The sequence below is a fragment of the Prionailurus bengalensis genome, chromosome A3 (genome assembly GCF_016509475.1).
Source record: "Prionailurus bengalensis isolate Pbe53 chromosome A3, Fcat_Pben_1.1_paternal_pri, whole genome shotgun sequence".
Taxonomy (NCBI): domain Eukaryota; kingdom Metazoa; phylum Chordata; class Mammalia; order Carnivora; family Felidae; genus Prionailurus; species Prionailurus bengalensis.
The window spans coordinates 11391428-11416543 of record NC_057354.1 but is presented as its reverse complement, the minus strand read 5'-3'; the positions used below and the strand labels follow the sequence as shown (position 1 = coordinate 11416543).

General features: G+C 46.3%; 1 protein-coding gene across 2 annotated transcripts in view; it reads left to right on the top strand.

Moving 5' to 3' along the window:
• Window positions 1-818: 818 nt before the first annotated feature.
• PTPN1 (protein tyrosine phosphatase non-receptor type 1) overlaps window positions 819-25116 on the top strand; it is a 70593-nt gene continuing 46295 nt past the window's right edge. Inside the window, exon 1 of one of the 2 annotated variants that reach the window (XM_043553681.1) lies at window positions 819-1059. In XM_043553681.1, coding sequence (XP_043409616.1) covers window positions 997-1059 — 63 coding nt within the window. In that variant the 5' untranslated portion in view covers window positions 819-996. The remainder of the gene's footprint in view (window positions 1060-25116) is intronic. The other variant, XM_043553682.1, reaches the window with a different exon arrangement.

Sequence of the window (25116 nt, the reverse complement as noted above, 5' to 3'; positions counted from 1 at the left end):
TGGTTCTTTAGGTTCTCTGACCCCATGGAGTTCACCATCTTCATATAATGTGCCAAGCTCAGAAATGGAGGACTTAAAGTAGAACCCACGGGAAGGCAACCTGAGAAGTCTTTCTCATATGTGCTTCAAGGATCACAGGTACAGTAGCTGGAGTTGCTGGTGAATAATACAGATTCCTGGTATCTGAATCCTTTTCAGGTGATTCCAGAAATCTACATTATTCAACGCGTGAACGTACTATGGGATTTGTGCTCCACTGAGTCCAGTTCGAGCAGGAGTTCCTTGCTACTTTGAGAAATACTGACAATCATTCCAAGACCCCAATCCTTTCATTTCTGTAGCGCCCAGGCTAGGAGACTTCAAATAGAAATCTTGCGTTTCAGACAAGGCGCGTACCCTCAGAAAAAGGGGCAGACATCTGGCCTAGAGATGGAAGGCATGCAGCCCTCGGCCCATACTCCAGCTTGCAGCACTAAGGCCAGGGCCTTGGCGCTGCAGGAAAGATGCATGACTACTTCAAAGTCATTCTGACTCAACCGGCCGCGTCGAGACTTGAACCCAAGTTCCACTGGGGCCTCGCAAACGCACGCTCCGTGGGCGGGACTCCCGGGGTCGCCTAGGCAACGGGCGCACGCCACGCCCAAGCTCCGAGCCCCAGGTCTGGAGGCGGGGGGGAAGGAGGGAGCGCACGCTGCTGGATATCTCGCGGGGCTGAGGCCACTTCCCCAGCCCCTCCCCCCGACTCCGCCCCGCGGAAGTGCCTGCCGAGATTTTCGAGTGCTGATTGGCTCTCTCACGCGAGGGGCGGAGCCTGCGGCAGAGCGGTGCGTACTTCCGGCTGCCGGGTTGACATGAAGAAGCAGCGGCGACCAGGACGGCAGTAGCGGCGGGAGTCGAGGCTTGCCGCGGGGCTCGGAGCTGAGAGCGCGGCGCGGCCTAGAGCGGCAGACCGTGCAGTGGGCCCAAGAGGAGGCGCAGCAGCCGCCCTGGCCCGTCATGGAGATGGAAAAGGAGTTCGAACAGATCGACAAGGCCGGGAGCTGGGCGGCCATTTACCAGGTGGGGTAGCGCCCCGGGGCGCGGCAGGCCCCTCGCTTAGGCCGCGTGAACCTTCCCCTCAGACCCCCGGCCCCCGTCCTCCCTCTGGGTCTCGCCCTCCGCCTCGGCCCTGCCGCTTGAGGATTCGGTCCGGCGGCGACGGAGGCCGGCCTCCTCTCTCTTTGTCCCTCGGGTGGGCCTGCGTCTCTCCCGGGCCTCACAAACCCCTTTGATCCCCCCCACCCACCTCATATCCTCCTGCCCGGCTGACCTCTCAAGCCTGGAGGCCGCCGGTCTGTGTTCTCAGCTCGAATCCCTCGCACCCTGACCCCGCCCCCCTGCTTAGCCACTCTTTGTCCCCTGGGGTTGGTAGAACACCCCCACGACTTCCTTTTCCAGACTGGACCACCCCAGGCTCTCTTCCTTTGTCTCCTGGGGGGAAAGGGTTACTCCCCCCTCCCTCCTTCGCATTTCCTTTCCCCTGGTCTCGGTGTGTGGCAGGTCCCACGGATGACAGTCCCCTTCCCCCTTCCCGTTCATTCATTTAGTGGACATGAATTGGCGTGCCTGTTCCATGCTGGGCATGGCCCTGGAAGTAGTATTTGCAGAACAAGACAGACGAGACCCTATTTCTCGCGGGGCTTAGAGTCGACTAGGGCCGTCAGGCACACGAGCAAATAATTTCGGATTGCGGCCAGTGCTGTGAAGGAAACACCACCGCATACCGGGGTAGAGCCGCTGCACGGAAGGTGGGTGGGCTGCCTCCGAGGGGATCAGGGGGGATCTGTCCGAGGAGCAGACCAGCTTTGAGCCGAGTGAGAAGCAGCGGCAAACCCTGAGATTATCTGGCTAAAGCGCTTTTCAGCCACAAGGCCTGCAATACCCACTCCTCTTGGGCCAAAATAAAATACCTTTCCAGGCAGGGAAGGGCAGCGTTGTTGCCCTCTCTAAAACCGCTTCTTTCCCCCAACGGACGTCTTCTCCTCTTTGGCATGGCTGAGTCTTCCCAGTCCTCGTTTCCTTGTGGGTTGGGTGGTTCATAAATGAAAGTTAGGAAGGTGGGATCTCACCTGCCTCTGCAGCATCCCATTGACAACACGAAAGGGCCTGCTTCCGCAAGCAGCTAAATCCTGTAAGGAAAATACATGCTCCCGATTAAATGTCATTGCGGGGGTTGCGAGGATTAACCAAAACCACACTTGGCATTTTAAGTGAGCGATGGACAGAATAGAGAGATTTTGTTACTCGTGTAAAGGGAGAATGCAGTTTATTCTGCTTTCAGCTTATAGGCTCAAAGGGCAAATTGTAAGATCCATCAGCTGGTAGTATTAAAATCTATTTTGAGCTCCACTTAAAAAGGAAAAAAGCTTTAAGCAGTGCTTTGGTATGCTTGACTAACAAAAGCCTTTTTTTGGCAGGCTTGGCTTCATGTGGATTTGCATCAAGCTTATTTGACAGGATTCTTCTTACTAGGACTGTAATGGATACTAACTTCTGATAGACCAATATTTATAACCACTGTAATCTATATAAGTATGAGGAATCAATATAGAAAATTTGTATTCTGTCTGGTCTCTGAGTTAATTGAATGAATTCCACTAGTGACTTCGAGAATGTGTAGACAGGTTTTCTGCATCACATTTAATGCAGTAGAATCCCAAGGGGCTTTAAAAGAAAAAATTGTTAGTTTGAAGTGTTGATTGTAACACAGCCCATGACAAGTGGAGGTGGCCTCCGGGAAGCGCTGGGGAAAATCTTTTGTAGTGGAACTGGGTTGGCAACGACAGATTCATGTTACAAAAAGTTCTTGGTTGATTTTCATTTCTTACTGTTTTAGGGCAGAGTGGGAAACCCATCACCCAAGCATTGTCCGTACTGTGTTATGCGTGCCACCAGCTTGAAGCATGATGGTCTTCGGTTAATTTCCCTCCCTGTTTGTATGTTAGTCTACCACTTTTGAACACCAGGAGTTAGTCAAATGACAGTGTGTGGAGATTGTCCCAGCATGTTCGTGGATTGCACATTCCTGGAGGTGGTTTCTTTAAAAAAAAAAAAAAAAATTAATGTTTTTATTTATTTTGAGACAGAGACAGAGCATGAGTGGGGGGAGGGGCAGAGAGAGGGAGACACAGAATCCGAAGCAGTCGCCAGGCTCCGGGCTGTCAGCACAGAGCCCGACGCGGGGCTCGAACTCACGAACTGTGAGAGCATGACCTGAGCCGAAGTCTCAGGACGCTCAACTGAGTGAGCCACCCAGGCGGTTTCTTTTTATTTTAGAGAATTGTCTGCTATAGGATTTCTCACGTATACCAGACAGATATTTTTCTTTTCTAAAATTGAAATCAGAATCTTCGCTCCTTTTTGAGTTTGGAGGTGGCTCTTTATTGGGCAACTGTAGCATTTTTAAAAACATAGAATACAAATGACCTTGAGTCTCAAGTGGCAAAGTTCCCAAAGTATGTGTCAGTTTACCAAAAGCCATTATTTTCAAGCATTCAGAAAAATGTATTTACTGTTGGTAGAAAATAGAAGTAAAAAAATTAATATTTTACAGCATGGCACAATGAGGGTAGCCTTACACGAAGTCATTTTGAGCTTGCTTGTTGGTCTGTTGTGATGAGAAAAATAATATGCAATTCTGGCTTAAAACTTTGTAAGTGAGGCAGTGCGGTTATTTCTCACTATACTTTCCTAACTAAAACAAAAGATGCAAAAACTTGGAAGCAATTGGGAAAAGAACAAAGGGCGAAGTAGACTTTTGAATGTGGAGGAATGTGGCTGCTCAGAGAACAAACGCTCGGGCAAGGATTCTGTGCTGCTCAACCTGATAAACTGAGCAGAAATGAGTGTTTAATTGTCAATCCTGACAGCACAGGTACCAATAAGCATTTAGTGTCTATAGAAAATCAGCTTTGATCGCTTATGCAGATGGCTTTAAAACGTGTTGTCTGTCATTTAAGCGATTGTCTGTTTTGAACAGTGGACGTAATACTTAGGGAGCCCGGAGTTTGAGGTGGGCTGGCTGGCCGGAAGAGCAGAGAGACTGCAGACGGGGAAAAGGGATTGGTATTGGGAGCTCGAATGAGAGGGGAGAGGGCTGCAATGAATGAAACAGCTAATAAGCGGTCCTCCGTGTGTAGTTTAAGGTTTGGGTCAGGTGTTTTGCCGTGTGTCTTTTCTCCCGTTCTTTGATTCTCTGACACCATTTCTGTTCACCATTTTCCGTCGTGAATGATTTGATTGTTTCAGATAAAGAAGATTGCAACAGTAGCTCGTGACTTGAAGTCAAGATTTATTCCATGTTAGAGGCAGGCTTTGTAAAATGGGCCACTCTTCAGTTGACATTTGTTTCTATAGCTGCTTTCATTATGAAATGCGATCTAATGCCTGACTAGGTTAAAACCATGTTATAACAGTAGTTCACTAAAATTCCTACTGCCGTATGCAGCTTATATTGTTAAATTCAAAAATGATGAATATTAAAATTTGCCAATAATTTTTATGTAAATACATTCTCTTCAGAGAAAAACTGTATTTTGTGTAGAGGAGAAAGATCTATATGCCATGACTCACTTAAAAAAAAAAAAGACAAACGGAAGTGACACGGAGAGATTGGGAAGTTCTAGTCATCTTGAGTGACCCATCAGATCTAAATGTTCTCGTGTAGCCCTGGTGTGAGTGAACTAAATTTAGGTGTCTGATCACCACTTTGGAAATGGTGTGAAAACCTTTGTCATTGTCTGGACTCAAATTAACGGGGAGCACAAGTAGAAATAGTGGAGGAGAGGACGCTTTGTGATCATTATTTCTTTGGCATCCCTGGCGTGTTTATAGGTATACTTTGGTACTTTGGGAAGTATGTAAACTGTATCAGGAGGCTCTGAAAAGGCAGCTGGGCCATCGCGGTAATACAGCCATTTCATTTGCCGCATCTCTCATGGGTGGGGAGAGGGAGGGCACCGCATTTGCATTTCGACATGAGCAGCTTCCCCAAACCTGTAAAAATGCCTAGGATTGAGGGGCGCCTGGGTGGCGCAGTCGGTTAAGCGTCCGACTTCAGCCAGGTCACGATCTCGCGGTCCGTGAGTTCGAGCCCCGCGTCAGGCTCTGGGCTGATGGCTCAGAGCCTGGAGCCTGTTTCCGATTCTGTGTCTCCCTCTCTCTCTGCCCCTCCCCCGTTCATGCTCTGTCTCTCTCTGTCCCAAAAATAAATAAACGTTGAAAAAAAAAAATGCCTAGGATTGAATAATGTAATTGAGTGTATACTGCATTTCATGATAAAGGTACATTTAAAAATGTCTTCGAAGACATTTTCAGACTATCCAGTGTTGAAATAATTGTGCCTTTTCTCCCCCCTCTCACGCCCCCCCTTCCTCCCACTTTTTGAATGGCCTATTTTCTGACCTTTAAATTGCAATTTAAATCCTTTTGGCGATTTGTGTCCTATGCTGTGGTTTGAATTGCAGGTACTTTTTTGTCAGCCTGCCTGAGCCCATGCATATCTTTGCAGGAGCTGGCAGTCCTCCCCCGTGTTCATGTTTATTTGTTCATTTTTGTTACTTTGTCAAATTGTTAATTTGTAACCAACAATACCGACAAGTAGGCTGGGTGTGCTTCCTCCGGCTGCCCACATTCTGGAAGATGGGAAGCCTCGCTGGGTCCTTCTTCCGGAAAATGGGAAGTCTAGCTGGGTTGTTGTTTCCAAGACAATGTAGTTTGGTACCAGTCATTTGATGTGCGTGTTTTGAATATCCATGAATGCTGGGGATAGTTCTCGATTCCCTCTACCGCATCGCGTGGATTGGTCACCATGGCGTCCTTCCTACTATCCCAGTGGTCTGAGTTCTCAAATTTTGCCTATGATAATTCCTGTCGTTTCTAGTTTCACCCTGCAGAAATGAGGGAAACCAGTCATGAATTGGTACGGTCCCCTCATGGTCTGCTTGCACCTCCTCCCCGCCCCTGTCCCGACCGTGTATGTTCTTCGCAGTTATCACTAGAGTAATTGTGTCTAAAACAGACCCTAGCCTGTCGCTCTGCATAACTGCTTCTTGGGCTTTCTTGACCCCTGTAAGGTCCAGACTGCGTAGCATGGCAGCCGGGTTCCGGCCATCCTCTCCCTGGACCGTCTATTGTAGCCACACCAGGAGTGCAGCGTCCTGCAGACTCCTCTTCCGCTCGTGCGTCTTGACTTCCCACTTTGTCCAGGCTGCCTTTCCCACAGTCTGGCTTGCGCTGCCCGGCTCAAACGTGTGCCTCCTTGCTTTGGATTTTGCTCTCTCACCTGTGTGTGTGTGTGTTTCCAGACAGCTCCGTACGTGCCTCATCTAAAGCCACCGTTTCTTTCTATCCGGGCCTGTGTCCTCTGGAGTCCACGCTGTTGAGGTCAGCTTTTCCCCTCTCTCACTCATCTTGGCATCGTCTGTACCTGGCACCAAGTACCTAAGAAATGTTGGGATTAAATTGGTTGGCAGCACTTTGCCAGGCCCTGGCAAAATATAAAGCTGAACAACACATGTTTCCCAACTCCCATTCTAGGTGGGGAAGGAATGATAGAAACAATTAGATTATCCACACTAGTACTAGGAGCAGAGGTCACTCTTGGAGAAAATCACCAGTTTTGAGGTACGGCCTCCTGAGGCAATTTAGTACTGCCTGTGGTGGTGGCTTGGAAGAAAGGCTTCAATTCTTCCCTAGGAGGAGCGGACTCAGCCAGCTTCTTTCGCAGGAACTTTACATTTAATAACGAATTTGCGCTTGCCCTCAGGCAAACTTAGTGGGAAAATTGGAGGTGCTAATATCTAAGATTTATTGAATTACTCTGTCCTCCTCCCTCTTGACTTGTTCTCATGTGCCTTCTAGAAGGGCTGTGCGTGTAGTTGGTTTGTAAAGTATTTTTGATTATGGCATACCAAATACGGTTCTCCATAAAGTAACATCCCTTATGAAGTCTTTGATTTTTTTTTTTTTTTTCAAAGTGTAAATGGTAAAGGCAAACATTCTTGGTCTTTGATCAGACCACCCTTCTGCCCGGGAGAGTAGCTTAATCTTTTGCTTTCTGTTTGGTCCCAGCTCTGTCACTAAGATGCTAAATGGGCTAGTTCCTTTCTTCTTTAATCCGTTCCTTTGTCAAAAATGATCCTGGCCTAACTGATCTGAGTGCATGTCAAGTAATAAAAGTCTTCAGTGTACTCACAAAGAGAATTTAATGTTCCTGAAGTAATCCTTGTAAACGCTGCAGTGGTTACTCAGTTTTGTAAGGTGTGTGGGTGTTGGTGAGCACAGTTAGGCTCAAAAATTTATAGGAGTTTTGTTAGCATAGCTGGAGATTCAGAAGAATTCAGTCTTTGTTTTTTTCCCAAGAGGTATTAAGCATTTTTAATAAGAAAGGTTCGTCTGACTAGTGATGTGGGAAAAAGAGTAGCACTGACACAAGAGATATGCTTGCAGTCTTTCTCTAAGTAGCGATGGGGTGGTTTTTCCTGTAAGAGATAGAGGAACTGATTCTTGAGAATTTACGAAAGATTCAACCCCAGCTAGGTACGCGAAGAGTAGCTGCCCTTTATGATGTAATTTTAGAAAGAAACCTACATGTGGTCTAAACTTCATTTGAATAGTATGATCGTTTACACAGCTGCCATGTTTGAGAAGAAAGTACCTAAGTCTCCAGCATTTTAGAAATAATTCTTTGTAGAAGTGGGCTTCATAGTTTCCTAGCTGCTGCCCTTTTAACTAGGCAGCTTGACATAATCACGAGTGTCTTACTGACAGTTTGTAAATTGTGAATGTCTGAAAACTGGACCTTTCCAGTTTCACGTGGTAGATTTTTTTTTTCTTCGAAATAAATAGCCAAGGAAAAGTCCGGTTTCCCAAATCCATTGATTGATGCGGACGAGTCACACTGCAGACAAAATAGTAACTCTTAATAAATGATTTCTGGTATTAAAAAAAAAAAACTGTGACATGATTCAGTTTGCAGTTCTTTTTCAAATTTTTTTTTTCAACGTTTATTTACTTTTGGGACAGAGAGAGACAGAGCATGAACGGGGGAGGGGCAGAGAGAGAGGGAGACACAGAATCGGAAACAGGCTCCAGGCTCTGAGCCGTCAGCCCAGAGCCCGACGCGGGGCTCGAACTCACGGACCGCGAGATCGTGACCTGGCTGAAGTCGGACGCTTAACCGACTGCGCCACCCAGGCGCCCCTAGTTTGCAGTTCTTGAATGCTATGATTCTAGCAAGGCAGTAGGTTTCGCAGATAGTCCTTGGTAATTAGATAGAATTGGTGCTTCAACAAGCTGCCATGTGGACTGACAAAGTACACATGGCTTGTTAGCAAAGTGACACTTAAGGTCTGTATTTTCTCCGGAAACGTACATGTGTTCCTTACTACCCTTCATCTGGTACTGTGCCAGGAAATTCAGGATCCTAACTGAGGGTTAACCACTTGCTGAAGTAACCCTCCGGGCCCACGTTGGCTTGTGTCCTGGGCTCCTCCTCTTACTTGCAGAAGCTTCTTCCCAAAGACTGGGTGAGACATGTTTTCTTTTACAGATGAAGAAGGAAAAGCCTCGACTGTGTTTGTGGCTTTTGTGGGCAAGCGACACCACTTGCAAAGATAAGATGAGCATAGCAAAACTAGGTTTCCAAAATTGTGTTTTTAAAACGTATTAGTTAGTGATTGGAGAAGGAAAAAATCCTCCTGATCGCTGTTATTCTCATGAAATGGCCCCCCACCCCCGACTTTTCTTACCTAATGGATCTCTTACTGGTGTATCTCTTCCTTTTGAGGAATCTCATTTTAAAATTGCCACAGTAAGTTTCACTAAACAGCTTAGCTAGTTTTTATTCTGATGAGGACTGATTACTCAGAAAATGATACACTGTCTTAGATGGCTTACAGGAAAGCAAACATCAAGTCATTATTCCAAAAAGTTGGAGTTCTCTTAAGCACAGGAGGTTACTTAAAAATGTCCGTGGGTGAAATCATTTCTGAATATAACTTCACTCAAGAGAGCAAATAGGCAAGCTGCATTTAACATAATGTGGTAAATCAGCTTTAAATTCCCTGGATGGTTAAACATTTGTCACGGTTATATTTATCTTCTAGATTTTGTACTGCTTCAGTGTTCAAAGAGGGCTTCGTTTGCTTCCGCACGGGTGAAGGAAAGAAATGCCTTCACTCGGTCATAAATATCCATAAATATCGTAGATATTTGTGTGGCTTGGAGAGAAGGTGCCTCTAAGAAGACACTTTGTGGTCTTCTTGAGGGGAGGAGATTTTGTTTGATGCTTCTTGGCTGTTGATTCCCGTTGGTTTTCCTCTGATTTGAACTGCATTTTAACGGCGTCTTAAAGTTAGGAGCCTTGCCATTATTCTTCTCCACGACGTGGATACCCACGTTGTCAGGGTCGTTCTGATCGTCCTCGGAGGTGGGGTGAAGGGGTGAAGCACAGGGGTGCGAGGTCAGGTTTTCAAGCCCAAAGCCACATTTCCGGAGCAATCCCTTCCTAGTACTCCAGGTGATGTAGCCACACTGAGGGATAAGCTGGTCATGTCTGTTACACCTTCCTTGAGAACCCACGTCCCTGTGATGCTGGGTTTTAATGAGTCCTTTGTGTACCCATCATGGTACTGTTTCTAAGTGTATTAAGTATTCCTTCACATCCTACTGACAGTTTTTCTCAATATACCCTGGGAATATCAGCATCACCAGTGGTATTTTATTTCATCTGTCCCTGCTGCAGGTCTGCCCGGGTCTTTCCCCTGTCATCCTGCCTGCTAATGAGAATGCTCCTGGGACTTTGGGTGACAGTGTATTCAGTGCGCCTCAGACAGAGGCGGTTGGCAGGTCCTGCACTCACCTTTATTTGACCACTTGTTTCCATCCTTTGTGAGCTTGTATTTTCCCCAGAAAACTTACCAGAGCATAGTCATCGTGCAGAGAGGATGACAGGAAAAGAAGCTGAAGTGTAACCGAGTCCTTTTTTTTTTTTTTTTTTTTTGCGAATGTGTATTTGTCAACTACGCTTCCTTTTGCAACTTGTTCCACTACTTGATGACAAGAAACTTTTGTGTTTCCCAACCGACTTTGTTTGTTGGAAGCTGTTGTTTTTGAAAGTAGGAAATAAGTGGTTTTAGGAGATGGAGGCAGGCTTTGGTTTGAAGTAGGAGCTGGTGTGTCCCTAGTTCTCGGTGCGAAAGGCAGCTGGAGATGGGTGTGGTCCGTCATCTAAAATTTCCTATCTTCAGTTTGAGGAGGTGGTTACCATTCTAACCACTTAAGAACAGCTCGGTACTTGGCTGTTTTATTTACAGGGCAAAACTTAGCTCTAATGGTTTCCCTCGTACTTGCCTTCAAATTAATAAAATGTCATTTTTTAGTCGTGTTTACAAGTCAGGGCTGTTTTAGAAGGAGGAAAGGATACAGCTGGAGTTAAAGGGGTAAATTAGCATCACACCTCTAGTTTTGTAAATGCTTCTAGTGTTTGATTTTTGTAGGTTGATCATAAGGAAGTGATAAGTATGTTAGGTTATTTGTGGTTTGAGCTAATTTTAGTCTCTGTTCACAGCTTGCTTTATATCCTTTGACATTAAAACATGCTTTCTAGAAAGACAAATTTTGAATGTAGGACACAGTCTGTATTCTCCACTGGCCTGCATTTCACAAAACATTTTCTCAGGACTTTGGAAGTTGGACAGTTTGAAGCCTAGTAACATTATTTAAAATCATTGATTCCTTTGCTTAGGGACATACATCTCTGCTTCTCCGGTGAGTGAATTAGATTCTTTCGTAGAGGCTTGGGGCTCTTGCTTCAAGCCGGTGGCCAGAAGGGCACAGTTAATGTTAGAGGATTTTCAAGAGACCACGACGGACTGTGCGATGTGCTAGGCAAGCACGGCTCCAAGTGGCTGCTTGTCGGAAGCCTTCCCCACCCTGCCCCCGCGGTCGATAGGATGTTTTGCTCCTAAGGGCTGGGCCTTAGATCTGCCTCCCGTGCTGGTCGGTTTCACACAGAACAGTTGTGTTTCCAAGCTCTAGTCCCAAGCTGCCCTGCTGCCCACCCTTAACCAACCGCCCTGAACATACATCTCCCCCGGGATTTGTGAGGTAATGGAAAAAGACGCCTGGGTCTGGGTTCTCGGTAGGCCTTTGACTGTTGTGGGGCCTTGACAGAGGTACACGCAGAATCTGTAAAATGTGGTGATTAGACCGGATGGCCTTACAGCATGACCGGGAGCTGGCATTCTCCAACTGTACAGTCACATGAGGAGCCAGGAGAATGGGGCAGCTTTTCCGGAAAACTTGGGGCTTCGTGTCCTACTCTTGCCGGATTTGGCAGCTTTTTATGTTATGTGCTCCCCTTTACCTAACGGTGAGATGGATCTTTAAATTTTCATATTTGCTCAAATTAAAACTTCAAAAATCCACTATTACGTCTTTAAAAGTAATGGAAACGCCCTGTGAGAGCGTAAATCAGATTATTTTATAAAATTGCTGCTTACCACGTTGATGAATGTCGTTTCTTTAGAAACTGCTTCCTTAGAAATTCTTTTTGTGTCTAAAAAGGATTATTGGGTTTTGTAATTGGACCTAACATCGCCCATCCAAGGGAGAATCGCACAGTCTGATCCACGTTCTCTCCTCATTCACAATAAAACCCAGTAAATAGCCAACATTTACTGGGTTCCGTTATGTGCCCCAGGCAGCGTGCAAAGTGCTTTACGTGCAGTCCCGTACGTGGCACGCCACCAATTGGTCTTTAATAGCAGGAAACGTTTGCGGAGGACAATTAGGTGTCGGAGCCTTGATGTTCTTCTCTGCCGGATCTCCCGTGTCCCGTATCCAGCTTGGCAGCAGCTTTGTGGCCACGCTCACCCTGGCGCACAGCTGCCACGAGAGACGAGGAATTGTGCGAAGCTTCCTGATCTGTTAGGACATAGAAGAGATAGTCTGTAGATTTAGACCGTTACTCCGTTTTCTGTCCTCTTGCCTACCTGTCACAGACTAGCCACCCACAGCCCTGTTTTGCTTGGTCCACACAGTGGTTTTTTTCCTTAAAAAAGTTAAAATTTTTGTCGTCATTTCTAAATCAGGAGAAGTCACATACAAATCTGAATTTCTGGTCTTCTCCTGAAAAATCTGAAGACTACACTGTCTGAGCCTACCTCGGCCGTGGCCTGCTGGGCTGAGGGGTACCACTCCCGCTGGCCAGACGTGTGTGTCCTTCAGATGACCGCAGCTCCACGGCAGGTCACGCTGTCCTCCCTTATATGAACCACCCGGTCCTTGGAGGTGCTTGGGTTTGCGACCTCTAGTCCAAGTTGGTTTGTTTTTTTTTTTTTCTCTTGGCATTTGATATTAGTATTAGAATTAAGATGATTTAAAAAGTTTAGCCTTGCCAAGTAGCTGGTACATTATCATTAGGTACAGATCAAAGCACAGGAAGGCTAGCCAGAGATAAAGTTTGATGACTAGTGTGAAAATGCCCAGGAGAGTGCCCTTGACATTAAAATCTTTTAAGGATAAAATCTTAAACCAGGTGCTTCATCCTGCCCTTCCTCTTTCCCTTTTCATCTTTAGCCCCCTTCTGCTATTTTGAGGAAGTTGGAAGCTGCCACTGTTTTTTTCCACCTTGGGTGACTGAATGTAAGTGTATTTTCATCCCATGTTCAGCTCTTTCCACGAACTATTTTTGATGAGCAACTTGGAAGTTGGGTGGTTCCTATGGGACTTGATAAAAAGAATGAGTTGCCCAAATATGCTTGCATTGAGAAATCGAAGAAGTGTTTTTAATGACTCGTTTTGTGACTTGGACAGGGATGATACCGTTTATCATGTGTCTGAACTCATGATTAGATGGTTTCTCTACCAAGGGATGAAATAAATGGTAGCCATCATAAAAATAAAAGAAATATACCGGTTACAAAGAAGGTGTGTTGCTAAGGGCTCTAGCCCTGTTCAGCAGCAGCAGGACAGGTTGTATAGTACGTCATGCTTTTTCTGTGACCCATCTTGAGCATCTTTTTTACTCCGTAGAGGTATGTTGTAGAGGCCAAATGAGAGCAAGCAATGGATTGTTTACCATTCGGAAACAGTCAAGGCCTTTGTTCTGAGTTTTGTACCTTTCCCCCCCAAAGCTGAATCCCAAAAGGAGATCCCAAGACCAGGTCAGTGTTCTAGCACTCCTAAATCATGTGACGTGATGGCATTAGCCATTTTATACTTCTCTGTATTAGTGAAATGAAAATCAGTAACCCGAAGGCCAATTTCTCCATAAAGCTTTTCATGCACCTTCATTTCCTCTTCTGTTCTTAGATTGTAAGCTCCTTGCAGGCAGAGTCCATTCATTCAGTCATTAAACAAATACATGAACAGCTAGTAGGTGCCAGGGCCTGCACTAGACAGTGAGGATAAGCACTGACCAAGATACAGTTGGTTCTGGCCCTTAAGCTTAATAGTCCAGCCAGCAAAGGGGCTGAATGGGGACAATCCCAGTTCAGAGGGATGAGAGCTCTTGCTGACCCAGGCCCAGGCCACGCTCAGGAAGAGGTAGCCAATCCAGACCGAGAGCAGGAAAACACAGATGGAGGAGCTGTCAGGCAAGGATAAAAGATAAAAGTAATGTCTAAGTGGAGATCCCAAGAGCAGGCAGGAGTGAGCCCCGTATGTTCTCCCGACCCCTAATCTGGGCATACTCCTTCTTGCCCTTCCTTCCCGTTCAGTATTACATTACCTACATTTGAAAGCATGGGAACATGTTTAACTTTCTTCCTCTTCGGTTTTAACCCTCCTCCTTCCATCTCCAACACACAATTCATGTGCGTTTGTGTGCCACCACCCCCCCCCCCCATATATTTCCTCTCTCCCTTCTGTTCTGTTTCCTGTGCCATTACTTCTTACCTTGACTGTGCTGATCGCCTCTGAACCCTTCTAATAGGGTGGAATAGTGGAGGTTACATCATGCCACTGACCACATGCCACCGTGCAGTGAAGTCCTCTTCCTCGGGGTGGGGGTGGGGTTTGCCTGCCATCAGCTTACAGCCCGAGAGCACTGGCCTCAGTGTGCTGCGCTTAGTGGGCAGGTCAACGCAGTGTTCACTGCAGTGATGGGTAACTTTGGTGTAAAGAGTGTATGCAGAGCCTCGTCAGTCTGTATAGAGAGCAGAATCGTTATATATTTTAACAGGCATGATAAAGCTTCCTCAGAAGAATTAAGTCTGGGCCTGACTCACTAAGAATGAACGGAAAGTACGTGGTTAGACCCCTGATTTGCAGCTGATACTATGAGAATAAAGGTCTCAGTTATTCACTGTGAATTTTAAAGGATATTTTTAATGATGTTGGCTGGCTCATCCCATTATGTGGTCTATTTATTAGCAGTTTTTGGTACACAGATGGCTTTGGGTGATTCTTTCAAGTCAAGTACCTTATAAAATAACATAAATTTGCGGATAATTATCCTCCTTTTAAATGGCTAAGTGGTAGGCTTTAATTTTTAGGCATTTAAACATTTTGGACGTGATTACAAATTGTGAGACTACGATTGCCTAAATTTAAACATGAAAACGATCATGTTGAGAAATTCTGGGGATTTACTGGTTGCTGCCTGTTTGTCATTCACATACTTACTACACCCTTCTTGCTCTATAGAAGCGGTCAGAATTAGTATCTGCAAACCATTATGGTTGTGAAACCTTTTCCCTCTTTTCCTTCTTGTAACTCTAGCTGTGAAGGTTACGTGCAGAAGTAGTCCTGGATTTGATAAAAAAATAATTATTGATTTCTTAAAGAAGAAGAGCGTTTCCTTTATCAATAGATGGCAAAGTAGAATAAAAAGACATTTTGGCTATTTTTTCTTTAACCGTGAGCAGGATGATTGTGTGTGTGTGTGTGTGTGTGTGTGTGTGTGTGTTCGTTCTTGTTTTATTTTGGAATCACGTACATGTATGTAGAATGTACAGAGCAGAAGTAGATGTATGGAATATGAAAAGAATAGTTCACAAGCCTCTCAACAGAATCACTAAGATCTAGCCATTATATGACCAAAATATTGAAAGGCAGGGGGAGGGAAGCAATCTTTTTTAAGATAGATGTGAATGAGAAAGAATTATAAAAAGGCATTCTTTATATAGAAGCCTAGACACTGGATGTGACCCCTGGTTCGTTGATTTTGCTTTGTCTTCAGATTTGCCGAGGAACGTGAAAACACTTGACTTGGAGGGGAGGTTTTGGGGGCGGGGGGGTTGTGTGTGTGTATTTTTGGGGGGGGGGGATTTTTTTTTTCACATTTATTTATTTTTGAGAGACAGAGACAGAGCATAAGTTGGGGAGGGGCAGAGAGAGAGGGAGACACAGAATCCGAAGCAGGGTCCATCCAGGCTCTGAGCTGTCAGCACAGAGCCCGACGCGGGGCTCAAACTCACGAACCGTGAGATCGTGATCTGAGCCGAAGTCGGAGGCTTAACCGACTGAGCCCCCCAGGCGCCCCATGTGTGTGTCTTAATCAATCGTAGGAGTCCTTCAAGCTTTTTTCCTCCTAGTCAATAAATGGCCATATTGGGGAATTGTTTAATTACTTGCTTTTATTATGCTAGTTGTATTTTAAATGGGTCCCTCTGCATCCCTCTCTCCTCCCCTTAATTTACCTGGGTCACAACATGCCTTCCGTTCCAAGGCTGCTGTCTCCCCTGGGCCATGTCAGTGTTCATTTGGGCAGTCCCCCCAACATCCCCACCTCATCCCTGGGGACTGCATGTCCCTCTCCTGTCACTGCCTTCCTCTTGTAGGCAGGTCCTGGGCCTCGGGATCTGCTCTCCCTTAGACGTATCATCCAACCCAGACCCTCCTCTGGGGGTCACAGCCTCCACTCTGACCCTCCATTCTGCAGTCACAGCCTCCTGTGCTCCACACCCTCTGCCTCTGGGTTTTCTCCTTCATCTGGTTTCCAGGTGCTCCTCCCCAGCCCCAAGCCCTGTCTTCCCTTCTTACACAGTTGTCATTATTGGAGTTGTCGCTCCAATTTGGCCTGTCTGCTCTCCATTGGCATCCGTGACCAGCTGTAGCCCTGGACCAGCTTTTCTCTCCCTGTGCCCGGGCTCCTAAGTGCTAACTGAAGAAAATCTGTGTGGGGAAACTGTCCTGGTCTCAGAGGTTGAGCCACTAGAAATCCCGTCTTCAGCCTCAGGCCTGTCTCTCTCAGCTCCGGGCCATCAGATCTGAGACTTACCTGCCATCCTCTCTACTTCATTTGTCTCACGAGGTGAAGGAGCCTTTGTTCCTATCTGAGGCCACCCTCGTGTCTGTGCTCTGCACACCTTCTGACACCTTCCCTTCTCACCTGGTCAAGGCATCTTGCCCTAACAGTCTAGTGTCACAGTTTAGCCCTCCCTCTCTATTGCTCTTCTTACTTTTAAGCATTCTGAGGCTTTCTTCAGCTGGGACTGTCCCTCCAGCCACTGCTCTTTAGTTTCCTTCTCCAGTGGAAATGTTTGAAATAAATAGGTCACTGTGTCCATTGTTCACCTTCCAGGCACTACTACTCCGGGAAGTTAGGGCTCCACCCTGCCAGGCCACTAAAATAATTCTTGAGAAGGTCACTCTTAGCTTCTTTGTTGCTAATCCAGTGGAGTCTTTGCATCCTTATCATAGTACTGTTTAACATGGCTGACCTGTTTGCTTCTGGAATGTTCTCTAATCCCTGTTTCCGTAACTCTGTCTTATTTCCTTTTTCTCTCCTTTTAATAGCTTCTCTGTCTCTAGCTAGTCCTGGCTCTCCCTCTGGGGCTGCTCCTCTTATCCTCTGCTGGGGAAGTTCCTCAGGGGGTCGTCCCGTGTCTCCCTCCCCCCCGCCCCCCCCCCCCCTTCATCTGACTCTTGTTCTTCCGGGGGCAGTCTCAGTCAGGAAGTAGTAATGGCCCTTGATTCGGGGCATGCACGACACATTCTTGCACTCTGGTGTGCCTTTCAGAACCCCCTTAGTTCCTGAAATGGTAACGCTCTCTGTCCCTCACAGAGCCTTTGCATACACTGTTTCTTCTGCCTAGAACCTTCTCCCTTGCTAATCCTACTTCTTCCCTTCAGTCACATCTTGGGCATCCTCTTTTTGGATGCTTTCCCTGACTTCCCCTTTCCCCGGATCCAAGTTAGGAACCTCTCATAGGTCTTCGCATGGCCCCTGTATTTCCCTTTCATAGCATCTTGGGTAATTGCACTGTAACTATATCCATGGTTCTGTAGCTGCTTGCTTATTGCTTGTAATCTGTCAAGTCTTCAAAGGGGCAGGACTGCTTTTGTCTCAGTCATTTGTATCTTTTCATACCCATTTTAGCACCTGATGTGTAGAAAGTACTCAAAAGTAGTTCCCGACCCAACAGATGAGCTATGCTGTTTAGAAGGTTCATGAATTCGAAACTGCTTGGTAGGGAGACATCGAGTTTATAGGATCGCACGAACCACATGTTACTTTGTTTTCTCTACTACGCTTTATGTTAGTTTTCTGCGCCTGACATACCCCCCCTTCCCCAGTGAGATTAGAAGCCCCTTGTGCCTTGTGAGTGACAACTGTGTGTAATTCCTGGTGTCCCCCTCACAGTGCCTTGTATGTCCTTGGACTTCATTTCACTGGGCCTGATCCCGTGTACATACGTACGTACTAATACGTACGTACGTATATGCGGAACACTTAATGGAACGAAGTCTCTTCTGTAATCCGTCCTTGTCTTCCTCGGGTGGCCCTGCCTCTGGGCCGTGCCCAGACCCTGCCACTCCGGAGGGGCACTTTCCCTGTGGCTTAGTAGCTTGCTGTGTTCCAGCATGCTGGCCAAGTATGAGCGACAGCTGTGGTATGAAAGTCTCCCTCATTCAAACTTCATAGGTTTGGGAGCTGAGACTGACCAATGCTGACAGGAAATAGAGGCATTTATTAAAAGCCAGAGAGTTGTCAACTTGCAGGAAGCAGAGCTCTCGTTAGCATATGATTTTGTGGTTGGTTTGGTGCAACTCTGTAAAAGTAAAGAAGGAGGCAAGAATGGGGGCTGTGTGCTTGGGTCTCTAAAGTTAGATCCTTTTTCCTAAGTAAGTTGCCTTTAGAGTTTCATTTGTTTGGAATTTCCTGAGATGTTGATCTTGCCAGAAAGTTCATAGCAAAAAAAAAAAAAAAAAAAAAAAAAAAAAATTCTGGGCAGGTGAAGCATTTGCATTTGAAATGACATCTCTGTTTTTGTTTTTAAAACTTTTTCTTAACATATTATCCTTGGTTCAGCCCTGAAGATTATTCTATTATTTATGGATCTCAACTTTTCCCTCATCTTCTGGATCTTACGAAACGAGTGGTATTATTTGAATGGAGAAGAGGAGGAAGGGAATAAAAATAAGTGTGAAAGTCTTGTTCTTGCCTAGGCAAGCTTGGCTTCATAGCTTGGAGCGCAATGACACATCCTAGTCTGGTGAAGCAGGGGTATTTCGGGTTGGTTTGGCTTCTTACTGTATTTGATTTTTTTTTTAGGTTTGTCTTTTAAACTGGAATTTTTATGTGAGTGTAGTCAAATTTAGAATAAAAGCACTTAGTTTTGTAATTTCCAGAGCACTTTTTGCAGAGCAGCTACTTTAAATTTTTTCTAAATGTTTATTTATTTTTGAGAGAGAGCACACGAGCGAGCGGGGGAGGGGCAGAACAAGAGGGAGAGACAGAATCTGAAGCAGGCTCCAGGCTCGGCGCTGTCAGCACAGAGGCCCACACAGGACTCAAACTTGTGAACCACAAGATCGTGACCTGAGTCACCCAGGTGTCCCGCAGAGCACCTATTTTAAAACACGGTCATTATGGTAAACGGGTTGGGGCAAGGATTGTTCATCTAGTGAACTGAGACCCAGTGTGATTCAGTGGTCACAGAGCAGACCTCTGACCCTGACCAGAAGGGAATCCTGTTCTTCCTGGTCCACTGTGTTACTTTCCTGGAGCCCCGGGGTTGCCTTTTGTCAGAGTAACTGAGTCTAAACAGAATGGAGATTTCCTGTTAGATTATAGCACTTGCCTGCCTTCATTCTGCTTATCTCAGTTAGAGCAGCAGATCCGAACCGTCAGTGTTATTTACTGAGATTTTTTTTTTTTTTAAAGTAATCTCTACAGCCAACGTGGGGCTTGAACTCACGACCCCAAGAACAAGAGTGGCTCTACGGACTGAGCCAGCCAGGCACCCCTATTTACTGAGATTTTTGTTACATGTGAAAATGCCTATAAATAAGGTTGAAGGCCAGAGGTAGAACGGTTGAGAGCAGAATAGAAATAGCTTTAAAGACGGGGTTGTGGGCAGGAGTCTCACAAAACGTGTTGAAGATTGTGTGGGAAGCAGTAAGCGTTTGTGTTCCACTGTGTTGGGTTCGAGCATACTTACTCCGTCCCCATGTTGCAGGCTGTGTGTTGCTGAGTCCCCACCCACAGTCGTCCTCTTTGTCTCGTTTTCCCCCTCCTTGCTTCCCCTCCTCGCCACCCTCTCCCCCCATGGCTGCCGCAGCCACCACTAGCAATTACCGACATGTTGGATCTTGAGGCCGCTTCCCTATAAGGATACAGGGCCTGTGGTGTTGGCTCCGACATGGTAACCAAGCTCTGTGGGTTCTCTCCTATGTACCTCGTGAGTCTGACTGCCTGCAAGCTAGCAATAAACGGCCTCTTCTGCTATCTGATCCATCTGTCGTTGCTTGCTGCCTCTGTATTTAGGGTGCATCTATAATCTGCCGGTGCCAGTTGAAGAAGATGATAGGAGCAAGCACATGCTTCGGCAGGTTGGGAGGGGTATTCATCAAAAGCCGGAAAATTAACTGCGATGTCTGTCGAGAAGAACAGGGTCCGTCTGTGGCCGAATTTTGGGAGTTTTGTTTTTTGGTTGTTTAATATCCCCGTAGAGTCCTTTTTAAGTCGACAGGCCTAGGGAAAAGCCATTGCCAGTCATATGCGTTAGAGAGTGCCTCGAAATGTGTTCCTCTCCGAAGCATCCCCTTCAGTCTTATTTGGGTCAGTATGCAGGAACCATGTTCGGATGGCTGTTTCTGGCTGGCATAGACTCAAAATGGTAACCAAGCATGAAAGTACAGACGGTCCCTAATGCACAAATGTGTCTGCTTCAGAAGTTTGAAAGTTGGTTGTCTGGGACTTTGAACATATTTTTCTGTAGAGGCTGTGTTATAAATAGGGGTTAAGCTCCAAGCTCACCCATGGAACCTTTTTAATCTGGAGTACATCTGAAATATTCCTATTAATATAACAGATAATTTCCCCATTGAATTAGTGTACGTGATAATGATTACATACTACTTAATATTAAAATCACATAATAGTGATTTCACAAGTAAAAAACCATTCTGGATTCCATCTAGGGGGTAGTGTGTGTGTGTGTGTGTGTGTGCGCACGTGTGTGTGCGCATGCACGCGTGGAGGGTGGGGATGGGTATGTATTGATACATCCTTTCCCTTGCAACGCTGGCACTCAGAGTGATTTTTCTCCTCACCTCCATGTAAGTATGGACTCCTGTGGCCTTTGGAGGCAGACTGGATTCAAGGTTGCAGGGGTAGATGAAAGCTGAGAGGAACACACTTAGGCTGGAGTTTAGGCCTAATCTCTTCCTTACCCTTTTTTTTCCTCTGGGGTCCCCAGGCATTGGCCTGTTTTTTCTTTGGTTGCCATTTTTTTTTGCTTCTGAGCAGGGTTTCTGCCTCTGGTCTATAACCGAATCCCCTGTCCGTCTCCTGCTTTTGAAAGAAATCTATAGTCTTTTTGAGGTTTTCTAAATTAAATGTTGTGGCAGAGTTATCACATGTTATTTCTGCTGTGAGAAATTATAGAATCCCAGATGACTAAACTTCATAAACTACATGTATTTCAGTCTCATTCTCCTCTATTGTGTATTCCATTGCACAAAATAACGGCTTTTATAATTAACATTGCTGGGCGCCTGGGTGGCTCAGTCGGTTAAGCGGCCGACTTCGGCTCAGGTCATGATCTCGCGGTCCGTGAGTTCGAGCCCCGCGTCAGGCTCTGTGCTGACAGCTCAGAGCCTGGAGCCTGCTTCGGATTCTGTGTCTCCCTCTCTCTCTGCCCCTCCCCTGCTTGCTCTCTCTCTCTCTCTCTCTCTCTCTCTCAAAAATAATAAAGATTATAATTAACATTGCCTCCCTCGGTTGTATTTCTGATTTCTGATTCGTTTTCACAGGAGACCTTGCCAGGACAGGACAGGACACTGTGCAGTGCACTTCCTACTTGCGGCCTTTAAAACTGTCCGCTGCAGTATTTCAGAGTCCAAGCTGTCTGCTGCCAGGACGGGAGAAACCTTGGGTGGGGCTTGTCTGTGGTGTGTGTGTGTGTCTCTCTCTCTCTCTCTCTCTCTCTCTCTCTCTCTCTCTCTCTCTCTCTTAAGTTTATTTATTTTGGGAGAGAGCAGGGAAGACGGAGAGAATCCCAAGCAGGCTCCACGCTGACGGCACAGAGCCCGATGTGGGGCTTAACCCACAAACTGCAAGATCGTGACCAGGTCAGACGCTTAACTGACGGGGCCACCCAGGCGCCCCTTGTCCGGGGTCTCTTAGGGCTTGATTTGTGTTTCCTAAGGTGTAAAGACAGTTGATGTTTTTGGGCAGGGACTGGCAGCGTAAGGCGGTGTGCAGGCCGGGCCTAGGGAAGGACTGAATGGCATGGCAGGGCCTGGCCCTGGCAGTGTTGTGGAAAAGCATTTGCTCCAGAGCTCTCCTCTCCTGCAGATATCCTCCCCCGCCCCCCATCCCGTAGTCACTCAACCTGTACCTCGCTTTTGGCCTCAACCAAACACTGCCAGGATGCCATTGGGTTGGCTGTTAGCTGGAGGAGAGGGTGAGCCTGAGTGTCCCCCTTTAACAGCTCACACTTTTTTTTTTTTAATGTTTATTTATTTCTGAGACAGAGAGACACAGAGCGTGAGTGGGGGAGGAGCAGAGAGAGAGGGAGACACAGAATCTGAAGCAGGCTCCAAGCTCCGAGCTGTCAGCGCAGAGCCCGACGCGGGGCTTGAACTCACGAACTGTGAGATCATGACCTGAGCCGAAGTTGGGCGCTCAACCGACGGAGCCACCTAGGCGCCCCAACAGCTCACACTTTTAAATGGGCTTGTGGAGACCAGAGCTGGAGATTCCCTGCTTATTCACACACAGATTTTGTCCCTGATTTGATGGCTGCCATTTCCCTTCTCAGCAGACAGGGACACCGCGCACACCCAGAAAGGAAGGCCTGATGTACCATTTCTGAAAGGTGCAGTCTGGCATCATTGTGATCAAGACGATGGGTCAGGTGGAGCCGCAGGAGGAACGTGGCTGTTCCCCAGAACTACAGATTGTGTCACAAGTGCGTTCTGGTGTCGTGTGGTGGAAGTTTCTGGCATTATTTTTCCCCCTTAATAATCATGAGCAAAGGGGTGCCTGGGTGGCTCAGTGCTGACAGCTCAGAACCTGGAGCCTGCTTCAGATTCTGTCTGTCTCTCTCTCAAAAAATAAATAAACATTAAAAAAATTTTTCTTTTAAATCATGGGCAGAGAAGAGGGGGAGGAGGTTGTCTGGTCATAGAGGCTGTCCTCTTAAATAGCACATCTTGCTTTTAGCAAGTTTTATCCAAATGAGACTTTACATTTTTCTCTAATTTACTGGCAGTTCTGAAAATGTGTAATTATTTTTGCCAGAAAATCACTCAAGCACTTAAGTCTTTTTCTACCTGTGCAGATATGCTGCATTCTTTTAAAATATATCAGCCATGGGTTACCCCTAAGATTTTATACATTTTCGAGGTTTTTTTTGTGTTAAATAGGTTTCTGTAGACTTTTGCATGCCTTTTGAGGATATGTTTTGCGATATAGAATGACTGCTTTATCTTGTCTTGTAACCTTGGTTATTTTTCTAACCACTAAGCATTCTTGTTTCTGCATTGAGAAATCCATTGGGTAATTATAAAATCAGTAGATACTTACACTTACAAGTATCTGTCCTTAGTCACACTAACTCAAAACCTGATCTCCAGCTCTCTGACTTGCCCTTACATCCAGCTGATTGCCCAGTACTCCACCTTCATTCTTTTTTTTTCTTTTTTTTTTTTTTTTAATGTTTATTTATTTTTGAGAGAAAGAGAGAGCATGAGTGCGGGTGGGGGCAGAGAGAGAGGGAGACACAGAGTCCGAAGCAGGCTCCAGGCTCCAAGCGGTCAGCACAGAGCCCGATGTGGGGCCCGAACCCACGAACCGCGAGATCATGACCTGAGTCAAAGTCATGACCTGAGTCAAAGTCGGAGGCTCAGCCGACTAAGCCCCCCAGGCGCCCCTCTGCCTTCATTCTTACGCGATTGTCTGAACCGCCCTCATTTCCTCATCTCTTCCCTTGACGGCATCCGGGCCTTCCTGGTCTCTGGCCTCGCACAGTGGCCTTCAGCTGGTTTCTTGTTCTCTTTGTCCCGGTCCACCTGAGGAATCCTCTGCCTAGGGGAAATTCAGGATTTGGTTATAGAAAGAAAGCCACTAGAAAGAACTTCATCAGCTTCTGGTGTGCCAAGTAGTGGTTTTTTTGCAGCACGCTATTCCTTTTTATACTTAGCAACATTTTATATGAAGTAATGTTCTTGTTCCTCATGTATATTTATTTTCTTCTTAGCTAGCATGTGAGCCCTCTAAGAACATTGGGCTCGAGTCTTCACATCTTTGTGTCCTCAGTACCTAAAGTACTCGTGTGTGGCCCACATCGCCTCGTGGACTTGTATCGCTCACACATTTAACCTTCCGTAGTTAAACCGTACGTAGCGTTACCCTCCACACCCCCCGTGGAAGAAGAGAGAGAGGGAGAAACTCCTTTAAATGCCACATTGTCCGTCAGACTACACCGTGATATCCTCTGTAGGGAAAGAGAGGCCACAGTTGAAAGAGAAACAAAAGAGGTTAAGATCTGAGCTTTACAATATCTACGGCTTCTATGCTGGCAATTTATGGTATTTTTTCCAAGGTCAACCTTAATTGCATGCACTTTGCTTCTTGCTAACTATAGAACTTAGTTGCTGTTCAGAAATGTTTGTGGAATTAAATAAACCATATGAAGGACTCCGCGCTTGAGAGTACTCTACCTAACAGTTATTCTTGCCCAGAAGGGTCCTCTAATTTCCCTATAAACCATTACGACGGTCTTCTGCAAATTTGTATAAGTCATGCTGGCGCGAAATTCATCACAGCCTAATTGGGCAGCTCTAGTTGCCAGGCAGTATGCTAGGCACTGACGAGGACAGGAGTGATCAGGAGCGTAGACCTGTGGTCTTTTTCATGGTCACGGGGTAGACGGCATGTAACAGTCACACCGATGATTAATCTTGTGGAGGAAGTGCCGTGAGAGAAAAGTAAGAGGTGCCAGGAGAATGTTGAAGCTTGGGGCTTTCAGCTGGTTTGAAGGGGTCACTGGATGCTTAAGCGAGGCCTGAAGGAAGGGGTGGTGAGCCCTTTGGTTAGAAGTGGCTTAGCGGTTTGCAAGGACACAGGGAAGGCATGTGTGGCCAGGGTATTGGTCTTTAGAGTATGTCATCTCTTGAGGTAATGACTCCTGGAGGTTTATTTATTGCTAGAAAGTCCCTTGGATTATACAGATTTTAAAAATTAAGGATTTGTTTCATACTAGAAGCCTGTGATTTGTGAAGTCTTATATCACTTCTACTCCTTGAGATTTTGTAAGGTATGTGAAAAAAATTTTTTTAATGTTTATTTTTTGAGAGAGAGACAGTGTGTGAACAGGAAAGGGGCAGAGAGAGAGGGAGACACAGAATCCAAAGCAGGCTCCAGGCTCCAGGCTCCAGGCTCCGAGCCATCAGCACAGAGCCCGATGCGAGGCTTGAACCCACGAACCGCGAGATCATGACCAGAGCCAAAGTCAGATGCTCAACCAGCTGAGCCACCAGGCGCCCCTAAAATTTTTTTTTAGTGTTCATTTTTGAGAGAGAGCATGTGCAAGCGGGGGAGGGGCAGAGAGCGGGGAGACACAGAATCTGAAGCAGGCTTCAGGCTGCCAGCACAGAGCCTGATGTGGGGCTCGA